The sequence below is a fragment of the Temnothorax nylanderi genome, unplaced genomic scaffold, assembly GCF_030848795.1.
Source record: "Temnothorax nylanderi isolate EJ_2023f unplaced genomic scaffold, tnyl_v1.0 TNYL_tig0032_pilon, whole genome shotgun sequence".
Taxonomy (NCBI): domain Eukaryota; kingdom Metazoa; phylum Arthropoda; class Insecta; order Hymenoptera; family Formicidae; genus Temnothorax; species Temnothorax nylanderi.
Window position 1 is genome coordinate 77,472 of NW_027249094.1, and position 12,461 is coordinate 89,932.

The window sequence follows — 12,461 nt, forward strand, 5'->3', positions numbered from 1 at the left end:
ATTTTATAAGATAAAATTAATTTAATTAACATTCATTTGTATGTATGTACATGTGTGGTAGTAGAAGCCATTACTTTTTAGATTTAAAATCATAAATCATAACATTTTTAGATCCGCTTAATTTGTTCTCACTCACAATTATCACGTAAAAAAAACTCTACAATATAATCTCTTTCCGAGAAAGATGCGTGATATCTTTTAGAAATACACTGACGCAAAATTTATCGATATGTACATGATAATTATACACGCAATTATATTCTAGAATTTATGATTATTTATTTCAACATTTATCTAACAATAAGATTAATATAAAAATACCTTTTATGTTCCCTTAATAGAGAGCATGTAACTTGTGCATTAATCTATAAAGTTTTTTTCTATTGCGTCTGAAAAGGCGTTTTAAGATTTGCCGCTTACAATTTTCAATTAATTTTATTTACGGCTAATTTTCATTAGGCTCCTGTAGAGGCTAATAAGAAAAATTTATTTTTTACAAAACTGTATGCATATGTAATTTTTTATTCGAGCAATCAATTAGTTTTTGCATGCACTACGCGACTATTTGACATTGCGTGTAATTACGTAAAGGTCTAAAGGTTGAACTCATTACTGTGCCAAAGCACTACAGTGCTTCTTTCAATCATTCATCTTTTGAAGAGATAGATTTCTCTCGTACTTAGTGTTCTGATATACTATTATAGAATCGACGAAAAATAAAGATTCAACGCTATTCATACTATCGCTATCGATAGTATAGTCGAATAATTATGTACATAACATGGCAATTTTTTATATAAACTTTGTAAAAAAACTATTTTTTTTATTGACTGTTGATTTATTATTGGATAGATTTATTTTTATGTTTTGTTTCTTTTCTTTTTTTTCCCAGAATACGTACACAGAACATACTAGTTTTTTTCTACATTTATGATGTTAACTTGCTCAATGTAGAATGTGAGTGAGGTGTTTCAGAGATGTTTCAGAGATATACTTGAAAAATGTGACCAGGACACTGTAACCAAAGTAGTTTTGTGACTCATTTTAGTGACGTTTACGTTCTTTCTTAAACAAAACGGGGAAAACCGTTCTGCGATAATCACTCATAAGACAAAACGTTTTGATGATAGGCTCAACAATATTTCTAGAATTGACGTTCGAGCCTGTTATCAATATTTACCCAGTAACGGTAAAAATCGTCTTTCTCATCTTTACGTCACAAAAATGTACTGACTTGTGAACTCAATAAATCTCGTATCATGGAGAGTAACTTGCAATATTGTTGCTGAGCTCGCGGATGGAACTACATGTGCAGCAGTATCAGTCTTATCTTTATTAATAGCAATAGTTGCCTTTTCACAGTATTGCATTATCGTGCACACTTATTCCGTTTTGCACTTTAAAAGAAAAAATTCTTTTATATCTATTGCAACGACAGTAGAAATAATATTATTGTTGTGATTAGTGTTTCTTACTTAAACAGACGAAGCGAGATGGAGAGAAGACATATCGACGATAGTAAGTATCTACTAAAATATTAAAAAAAATTGCCATATTATAATGTTATTAATTGTCGTTAATATTAAAAATGTAGATTTAAATTACCAGGTAAATTTTAAAGGGATGTAAAGAACATAATGGAAAATTATGTAACTTCAACTAAATTGTATCGAGTTTAGTATATCGGAGTATTATATATATTTTTGTAATTACGAATACCTATACACATTTTATGTTAACCTATGATATTTTATACTACGGCTGAAGAAGACTCGGTGAAGTCGAAACGTTCCGTTCTTTGTATATATGTTAATTAATTATATGGTTTAACATCTATTAATGCTCGATCATTGGCCTTTTTCTTTTTAATTTTTATATTCATACGAGCGTAGTTATTTACTTTTATTTTTAATTAAACAAAATATATTATTGAACAACATAAATTATAAAATTACATTAGCAAATTATTTAAAGTTGAACATTTGCACATCAACATATTACAGTTCAAACGCCAACAGTAGATAAACATTTTGAACTACTGTTAGAGGATGATAGTATAATCGAACCAAAATTCACCAATACAACGCCTGACGATCTTCCAAATTGGTATGATGAAGAATTATTCAAAGAGTAAGTATTCATGTGATGTGTGATATAATCATGATATATCATGTGATGTGTGATTGAAACTGTAAAGTATAATCATTAATACTGTAATATTAACAATGTAATTCACGATATAAATTAAAAATTCTTTGCACTAAACGTGTAAGAGAAAAAATAATTAACTGGTGATAATAAATATATGAAACTATTACATTATTCAATCTTACTGTTACATTATACCTAATACATTATAATGTACATTCAATCTTACAATTAATGTTACATTTTTGTGACATTAGAACTGTGAACATTATAATAATATCTAAATAATATCGATTTTTGGAAAATTTTAATATATTCTACAAATTATATACAAATTTCTATAAACTGTTTTTTAGCAATAATTGCATTAACAATACATTACAGGCAGTAATGTTTTAGTAACATTTATGTTAGATTTGCAAGAACTAAATATTTTCATTTCAGAGCTCAAAACTATTATAAACGAAATATGATGTCAATGGTACTAGCTAGCTTTGCCGGACTTCTTGCGATAATAGCAGTCCCGGAAACATTAAGGGTAATAAAATTCTCTATTTTTTATAATTAAATCGTTTTTACAAACACGAGACACTGTACATGTGTATACAGTGTACATACATATATAAATTTGTTGAAATAGTTGTAAATAATTTTTCTCGTATAATATAAAAGATCTTTTACACTTTCATGCTTTTCAATCATATTATAATAATTCTAAAATTATGATGGGGTATTATACCATGGAATATCTTGATCATTTTTTATCAGAAAATAAAATTTATTGTTTTGAAAAAATTAATAAGTTATTGTTTATCGAATAAACAATTAAAAATGTTTTATGTAATTTCTTAATAGGTGCTCATATACACTAATAAAAGCAGTATACCTTGCGTGACTTTTAGTAGGTATACCCAAACTCTATTACACATATACAAGCTATATACAAGTGATCCAAACGACCCGGACTCCGAGTAAGTTTTATCAAAGTGCAATCTTTTATATATATTTCAGTTTTTACTAGATCTTATTATTCAAGATATTTATTATTATTTTTAATTATCATTATAATCATTGGCTATAGCACTTAAGTAATAACAAAAATATAAAGTTACAGTGACAAAAAATGTTGCGATTTTACAATATACTTACTTACTTTTGAAAAAATCTACTACTATTGGGTTACTATATTGGGTCTGTGAGATAGTGTTTTGATGTTTCTCACAACCACGATCGCGAGTTCGAGAGGAGATAAAGTTTTAATTTTCCTGAAGTGGTATGTGCGATAGTAGTTAACTAACTACTATCGCACATAGATAGCCACTTCAGGAAAGTTGAAACTTTATCCCCTCTTCATATAGGAAAAAAGGAACTTGCTATTGTCTGAATGCTGAAATCTGAAAGTTTTTATCTCGGGTCTCCTGAACCCATTAGTAACCTAAGTAACCTAAGATTAAAGTTCCGATCTTGCTGTTTCTTGAAACTAAATTCTTCAGAGAGAGCTCGAATATTTTTTACTTTTTATCAATTTACATCTGTAATGTTTACAAGAAGCTCTTCTCCCGCCATTTTTCTATATCTAGCCTTCTGTAATCATATAATTATCGAAATATATTCTATTCCTTATTTTTATCTCTATATCCAATTATGGAATATTAAAATTCCTATTGTAAGAAAATATTTATTTACAATAATTCTTGAATTTTTATATTCTGCTAGCATGTACAAGACAATAAATGTAATTCACCGAAAACACAAGATGAGTAGTAAAAGATCAGAGAAAGCTGGTGTTGGAGGGATTTATCAACGAGATATGGCAATCACACAGTTTGCTTTCATAGGATATGTATTAATCGCTCCAAAATCTATCGGCTTGTGCAATAAGCCGCAAGAAGAAGAAGCACTTAATCATTTCTGGCGTGTAATAGGTCACATGTTACAAATTCCCGATCGGTAATGTATACAACAATATCAAAAAAGTATATTTTATTGACAATAATCAGAGCGTCCATAAATATAATCTTTTATTATATTATTATATAGTTTCTAGTATAATTAATAAAATTAGTGGATATATATTATTCTATAACTTTTCACTGGTTTTATTAAGTATTTGTCATTATTTACAGACTAAATCTGTGCCGTAAAACCGCAGCAGAAACTCGCGAATTGTGTCAAAAAGTATCTCATATTTTGACAGAATATTTGTATAATGCTCCATCCGAATTTTATCACTTAGCATTAGCCATATTAGATGGATTATGGTACATGGATATAACTTTAGACAAACATGCTTTTCTAAAATTTACCTATCAGCTGCATGGTATAGAATGTGAGTATTCAACTGTAATGTTTATTTTAATTATTTACATAAATTTATTATATATATGTTAAACGCATATAAACTAACACATGTGTTACATGCTCTAAATCTAAACTAATACGCGACGAGCATCGCATGTGTGTTTGTGTCGATTGTAGCAAAGTTTCAGAATAACATCATTTTAAAAGTATAAAAATATATATTTGTATGTTAAAATGTCTCTTTCATCTTTAGTGCACTTTGTTATTTTTACCTCCTTTTTTTCAACTGCTTAAATAAGTCTATTTTTTAGAAGATACGAAAAAGTCATAACTATCTTTACAATATCTGCTTCAATTTTCCAGAAAATATAAACGTTTTTTTTTTAATGCAAAAAAGAAACAAAAAGTTATATTTACGAAAGTAGATTTTTCTGATTTTCACAAAATCTTTCTTTATATTTTATTATCCTTTTAAAATCCTAATGACAATCTTCCTATTTTACACATATTCAGCTTTTTATTAAGGTAAATGTACCAATAAATAAAAAATCATTGCTTTATGAGAAATTATAGTGAATTTGAGAAGATTGAAGTTTTTTTCTTAATCAATTGCAACTGTATAAAATGATCGATTATATAGAATTGAGCGTAGAATAAAGATAAATTCCAAAAGGTATATTTGTCTCTGTATATAACCAATGAAAAATGACTGTCTTAGCGTCCGAATTTAAATATATCCTAGTACTTGGCTAATACTTGGAAATAGCTTTTTCTAACCCAAAAAAAAATTTTTTTTTAAATAATAATGGTTCAACTAAAAATGTTGAACTTTTGCATCATATTTGTGATATACGGTCCCATTGACCTTAATTGCTTATTTATTGGTATATTTATCTTACTTACAATTTTGCATTGAAAAAACTCACAGAAATAGAAACTTCGATTGTGGTTATCTACTCGAACGAACGAGCAAGCACGTGTGCCCGATAATTGGTCGGTTAGTTATTTATTGGTCGAGCGAGTTTTTCATGTACCGATATGTAGCCAAGCAAATTCTTGTTCAAAAATACATTTGAATTAATTATATTATAATTTTACATTGTTCTAAATGTTCTTAAAATTCTAGAAATGCTTCATACACTTAGGGAAAACAAATATTAATCTCACAAATCTCAGCCCATCCCTGACGGAGAGAATTCAAACAATATTTTGAATAGCTTAAACTAAATAATCTATTGACATAATTTAAAATATTACAAAGCTAAATAACTACATAAAATAAAAAATTCGAAATTCTGTTCGTACTTGACATACAAAACTTATTAAAAATTCATATTTGCATTAATAGTTAGATACTGGGACATGGTTACTCATTGGTACATTTACCTTACTTTTTGAATTTTGTTTCTAAATTAGAAACTACTCAAAGTTACATAAGATATGATATACAGTGTACCATTTATGTTTCAATTTAAAAGTGTATCGTTCTAGAATTTAATTATGCAAATAGCTAAATAACAATATAAAAAGTACGTTATTCAACTTATGAGAATACTATTTTATTTAATCATATTATTCATAATATTTTATCATTTAATGCCTATAAGGATAATAAAAGTTCTACTGTAAAAGGAGGGTCCACATTATCGAGCAGAACCGCGAGCCGAACTTCGCCGCGAACCGATCATGCGTCCACATTATCGAGCCAAACTTTGTCGGCTCGATAATGTCGGTTCGTGGCGAAGTTCGGCTCGCGGTTCTGCTCGATAATGTGGACCCTCCTTAACGCACATGATAAGACATATAAAACTTACTGGATAGGTCACGTGTAGTATTAAGTAATTATTCGTTTACAATGTTCACTATATATACTCTACTCAATGTTTACTTTACTCTAAAATTTAATTTTTAAATCACAACAGAAAAAAAGCGTTAAATTATTGCAATATTTATTTAAAAATGTGCGTTTTTAATTTAAATTACTAATAGATATTACTAATAGATAATTTTGCTTTATGAATAATCATTGCTTGAAAAGTATTAGGTACTTCACAGGAAAAATATTCAAAATATATTCAATAAAGAAATCATTTATATATTTCAGATAATAAGCCAATTGGATGGTACAGTTGGTTAAATGCAAAATACCGTGATTTGATACTTCAACTTTGCCGTAAGTATTACACAGATTTGTGCCGTATTTTATAATATTATTTGCTATAATATTAATGCTAATTTTCTCTCCTTTTTGTTTCAGTTGTACCCTATGTCGGAGCAGTAGTAAAAATTTATTATAAATATGTACTTCTGTTGACATTGTGGCTTGTAAAGAAATGGCCTGTATTAGCATGGTTGTCACTCGGAAAACAAAATTCTCACATCATATTATATTAAAAATACGTGTATAATCAAATCTCTCTCTCTTACTTTCTCTTTTTATATAAGTATAGTACTTTATATACTTTATACAACGATTGGGGAAAGCCAGAAGTAATATATAAAGAGAGACAGATTAGAAAGAGGGAATTAGCGGAGATGTTTTTTATTAAAAAATTTGATGACACCATTAACTTACAAAAAGACACGAAGAATCTTAACGCTCTCTACGAACATATTATAAAAGAAACATAATTTCCTCTTCTTCTTCTCTGTTTCCCTCTCTACGCCCTAGCTTTTATTATTGACGACATTGGTTTGTTTTTATTGCTCTCTCCTCTCTCTCTCTCTCCTCTCTCTCTTGTCCGATTTGTCATTTTACCACCGCACGGCTCTCTGACATGTCCTTCGACATAAACGACTAACGAAAATGCCGTTTAACATATATTTTACCTCTGTGATTTTAACGCACAAATATGTAAGCTTCTGATTTATATAATTATTTATGGATTTATACTTATTGTTGCGTGCTTCAATTTTTGATGTTTAGTTTTTAGATTCGGCGTCGTTTGGGCATTATGTCTGACTGATTAATATTTGTGAGTTGTTATACGCTTGAAAAGGACCGAAATCTGCGGTTGAAACGTAGCGTTTTGTGATCAATAAGATTTGCCAGTTGGGTCGATCATAATCCTTTTTTAGCTAATTGTTAATTATTCACTGGCGATTCAAGTTCTCTGTTTTCGTTTATATAACTATATTATCTAATTAACGCGACTCACACTGATGATTAATTGACAATGGAGCGGCTGCATGTGACCCAAATTCTTCGTTCGAAAAATGTTACATCTAATTACGATGGAACTTTCTACATTTATACATACGTATATTATTGGACTCTTGTATTTTTAGATATTTTAAAAAAAGTCTTTTATCATCTAAATTTACTTTAAAGGAAGGTTGGTATTTAATTGGGCAAAGATCGGTGAAAGGGTTTATCTTTTTAAAAAATTTTGAATTTTTTGAGAAATGTCTGTGGTGGCTTTAACTTTCGCAAATTTTTAGATATCGGGCTATTTCTAATTCTGTTATATTCTTTAGTCTTTTCTGTCCCTATTTCATATATAATTCTTTGAGATTTGGTTGATTAAACCAAGTTTTATACGCGATCAAAAGTTCATATGGGGGAAGTCCATATATGGACCATATAGCCTGAACTCTCAAAGTTAACATCGACTTGATTTACGTCGATTGTAAAACCCCATTTGTGCTACTAAACTGACTCTCTATCAATTCATAAAAAGGTTAAATTTAAAATTTAAAGAAGTGTGCAAATTAAAAGGAATAGAGTATTTTTAAAATAAATAGGAGGAGATGAGAGTTGTTGAAGGTTGTCAAGCTAGCAACCACTGGCATTAAATTTATTTTGTCGATGTTAAACTTCATATATATGATAGTTTGTACTTTGAGACACACTCTTTTGAGACAACGTAACATTATTTGGATAAAAATATATTAAAAAGCGATACCCTAATCTGAGCCAAAATAATGTAATATTTGACTCAGAAGAGGATAGAGCCCGTATGTAAAATTTGTGTAAAAATTACATAAAAATAAAAAAGTGTGCAAATTAGGAATTTACACATTGCTTCCTCACTATTTTTATATGTGCTAATTAGGAATTTGCACATTACTTCATTAACACTTTATTGCACTCATAAAGCTTCCTCTGTGAATAAAAAGAGAAAGTAATGTGCAAACCTCATAAGTTTCTTTGTAAGAGGACCTTTGTGAGCGTAATAAAATGTTGAAGCAATGTGCAAATTTGTAATTTGCACACTTAAAAATAGTGAGGAAGCAATGTGCAAATTCATAATTTGTGTATTATCAGAAAGAGCAATAGACTTATCAAATAGATTTTCACTGTATATATGTTTAAAAATGTATCTCAATCAGCTTTTCTAAAATCTAATTTTTGAGTGTTATTTTTTAAAATTCAATTCTGTGTAATAAATTATTAATAAAAAATTAAATGCACAACAGTGCATTATAATTATTTTATCGAGAATTAGTTTTGAATTTATTTGTTTTTGTACTTTGACATAATTTAGTATGCGAACAATAATAATTTATAACAATGCTTTTGCAATTTAATAACTATGCTAACACTAAATTAATAAATAATTCTTTTCTCTGTTTCTATTTAGAAGAAAATAAACCTTCAGTAAAGTGTAATCGTATTTTGGAATTTTGTTATGTTGCTTAATTTTTGATAAGATAATATTTATCCAATTTTTATCCAATAATAACCACTTTATGTATACGTGTGATTAAAATTATCTGCTTAATCTGTGTAAAAACGTGAGATTGTTCATAGTCATTCTGAAATCGAAGAAGCAGTAATTCCACGATAATTTTGAACCAATTGTGAATGTTACAAAATATTAATTACATTTCTAATTTTATTGTATTAAAAACTGTACTTTCCGTTAAAATACAGTACAGAAATGATTTGGAATATAGGAAATGCAAAATAGAAAGTGAAAATATTACGACATATGGATAATATCAAAACAAAAATACAAAAATAGATTTGCCGAAGGTTATTTAAATTTCCTATAATTCTGAATATTCCTTTAATTCAGAATAAACTTAAAATTGTGACTCATAACACTCTATCGCATTAAGAAGATTAGAATGATATTTATTAACGATTAAGATAAAACGTAATTTTCGTTGTAAATGTTCACTTTAGGGGAAATTGTTGAATTATAACAAAAGTTTAATGACACACAAATAATGCATATAAAATGTAATTAAATAAATGTGGCATTTATTCATATTATTGTAAAAGACACGTCGCTAAATTCTTGTTTAAATATTACTATCCACATATAGAAAAAATAGCACCAAAAATTTTTCTCTATATATTTTCTCTATTTTAGCGAATATGCGAATATGGTAGCTAATTATTACTTTATCTTATCTGAATACATCTTAACTTACTTAGATATATTTTATCTTATCTGAAATTAACATCTTAACGCTAGCTTCCCACACTTTCAAATTTTTACGGGTTTCCCACTGGGATACAGGCTACCTCACGTCGAATATTTAGTTAAAAATATATGAAAAAAATCAACTGATTGTAAGTCGTTTTTTTCCATCGATACGCCAGACATCAAGGAATACGCCTATGAATAAGAAAATATGAAAAAGACAGTAGTTTGTAAAATATTCGCTTGTAAAAAAAAAGTTAAATTTGAAAATCGTGAATTTTGCACTCATTTGAAAAAAAATCGTCACTTTTTTTCTAACATAGATAAGTCAAATTTTCTTGTGGATTCTGAAAGAGCAGACTTGAAATGACAAGGAAAAAATTTGCAAATTACAAATTCTAATTTTAAGGGAAAAACTGCAAGGGGTCAATATTGCTAATTTTGCACTTCTTACTTTTCGCACACTATGCAAATTGCCGTATAAAATTTTTGTTATAATTTATTTTCTTTGGACGAACACTATAGTTATTAAAAAAAGAGACATAAAGCAGTAAATTTAAGCATTTCACATGTTAATAAAATATTAATATTGCAAATTTAACATAAATAATGAAAAAATTATCAAGAAACATAAACACGGTGCTTATGGCAAAAAAGAAATTCGTGAACACGTTTTATCTATTGTACTAATGTTTTATTATTATGAACACATTTCGAACGATAATTAATATTTATTTTGCAACACACGCTGTGCATAATAGAGAGCGATGGAGGTTACATCGTGGAATGCGTCAAATCGTCGTCAAATGAAGTTCTTATTTCAAGCTCTGCATTCTCTTCTGACTCATTAGCAGAAACAGTTTCTTCGAATTTTTGTTCGGAATCGCTAGAGTCATCAATTAATTTCGATTCGTCTTTTTGTGTTGATCGTAGCAGTTGCTGAATTTTAGTCGCGCTACGCGTCTTGCTTCTCGTTTGGATCATTTTTTTGACAAAATTCGTTAATATTAATATATTTATATGTTTATATATTATTTTCTATGCATACACTCTTTAATATAAATCTAAAAAAAAGTAAAACAAAAATGTTTAGAAAAATTACGGGACGTGGTTCCCACAATCGGTTTGTGAACGACTGAACCGGATCAGTAGCGCTATACCTTCACGATGTTCTAAACTTGTAATGCGCACAGTTGTCAACCTCTCAATCGAAAATTCTCGAAATAGCAACCTAAAGAATTTTATCTGAGGTTACAGGTACCCCAGTGTGGGAAGCTAGAGGTTAAGTAACAACATTTCTAATTAACATAACTAAAATGTAATAGTATAAATTATTCTATAATTATTATATTATTATATTATTCTATTATCATATTATTAAACGTAAATAAATAACAGTAAAAATAACATCAATTTGAGCAATATACATATATCAAATTCATAGTGAATCTCCAAAACATAATAATAAACTAAGCATAGGTTCTCCTGAATAAATCAAATAAGGAATAGTGAGAGAGACAATCGGTACGCGCGGTAATTATTGCGCAATCAAAATATAGTCAATAAGATAAAATATATTAGTCAATACATATTCAGACGTTTCGACACTTTCCAAAATATAAATATCTACTTTTGCAAAATTAATGCAGCGAGAAGAGGAACGATATATAATATTTTTAAAAAATTAACTTACACCACTATGGGTTTTACCCCTCGCACTATGTATATCAGGCTGCGTTCGAAAACTTACTCGGGTGCACATCACGTCGTTCTATCTTGTTATTTACCTAAAATTGACAAGGACAGAACGACGCTGGTGTGTAGTGTGCCACCCGAGTGCAGTTTTCGAACGCAGCCCAAAAGTCTCGTTTCAGCTACACTTCTTGCACGGTTCATCTTCCTCTTTTTCTTTTCACGTTGGAGAAAAGAGGGAAAGAATGAACTGTGCGAGGACGTTCACATGACGCTGGTGTGCACGTGAGCACCCCGCAATCCACCTGAAGGGGAATGAATGCTGGTGAAGGAGCTGACCGTGAGTCTCACTTTTTACCGCAGTATCAAGCTGGAACGCTCGGCGACAACACGCGCGCGCTTTATTACTGCGAAATCTTTCGTTGTTTGTGACTTTAATAGAAATATACAACAGTGAAACAGTAAAAAATGACGAAGAAACATATATAACGATGGTAAGACAAGATTTTGAACATAGTTAAGGATATATGGTGACATACTCAAAGCATTACCAAAAATCTAAAATTTCATAGATTGTTCTATTATTACGTCTAAGTATCTGTGTAAAATTTCAACACAATTCTCTTACTGGTTTAAAGTTATTGTAATTAAAAATGTATTGGAGGTATTTCAAATATATTCAGAAAGTGCTGTAAATTGTTTCTAAATTAAATTAAAATACTCTGTAAAAGTTTGAAGTTATTTAAGAGTTATTTAAGTTTTAAAGTTGATAAAATTAACATTATCCCTTCTAGAGAATCGACATTTTTGCTATGTAATATCTAACTAAAATATAAATAAACCATTAAGATATTTCTTAAACTTTTTTTATGTGTAAAACATATACATTGATATTGTATTTAAGTTTCAAAATTTTTTTGCAACGAAAACAATTTTTTTTAATTG

At 28.8% G+C, this 12,461-nt stretch overlaps 1 protein-coding gene across 1 annotated transcript; it reads left to right on the forward strand.

Annotated features, from left to right (window-relative positions):
• The first annotated feature begins 1,340 nt into the window (after window positions 1-1,340).
• On the forward strand, window positions 1,341-7,138 carry LOC139770717 (uncharacterized). Its single transcript, XM_071702835.1, has 8 exons — window positions 1,341-1,518; window positions 2,004-2,130; window positions 2,593-2,686; window positions 3,004-3,119; window positions 3,865-4,098; window positions 4,275-4,477; window positions 6,554-6,622; window positions 6,707-7,138. The coding sequence occupies exons 1-8, from the start codon at window positions 1,494-1,496 to the stop codon at window positions 6,841-6,843; spliced, it is 1,005 nt and encodes a 334-aa protein (XP_071558936.1). The 5' UTR covers window positions 1,341-1,493; the 3' UTR covers window positions 6,844-7,138.
• The last annotated feature ends 5,323 nt before the right edge of the window (window positions 7,139-12,461 follow it).

Bases quoted from the DNA above. Each gene is read 5' to 3' on its own strand.
- LOC139770717 (XM_071702835.1), top strand. From the start codon at position 1,494: ATGGAGAGAAGACATATCGACGATA. The intron at 3,120-3,864 runs GTAAGTTTTATC...ATATTCTGCTAG, and splicing joins CCAAACGACCCGGACTCCGA to CATGTACAAGACAATAAATG. The intron at 6,623-6,706 runs GTAAGTATTACA...TTTTTGTTTCAG, and splicing joins TTTGATACTTCAACTTTGCC to TTGTACCCTATGTCGGAGCA.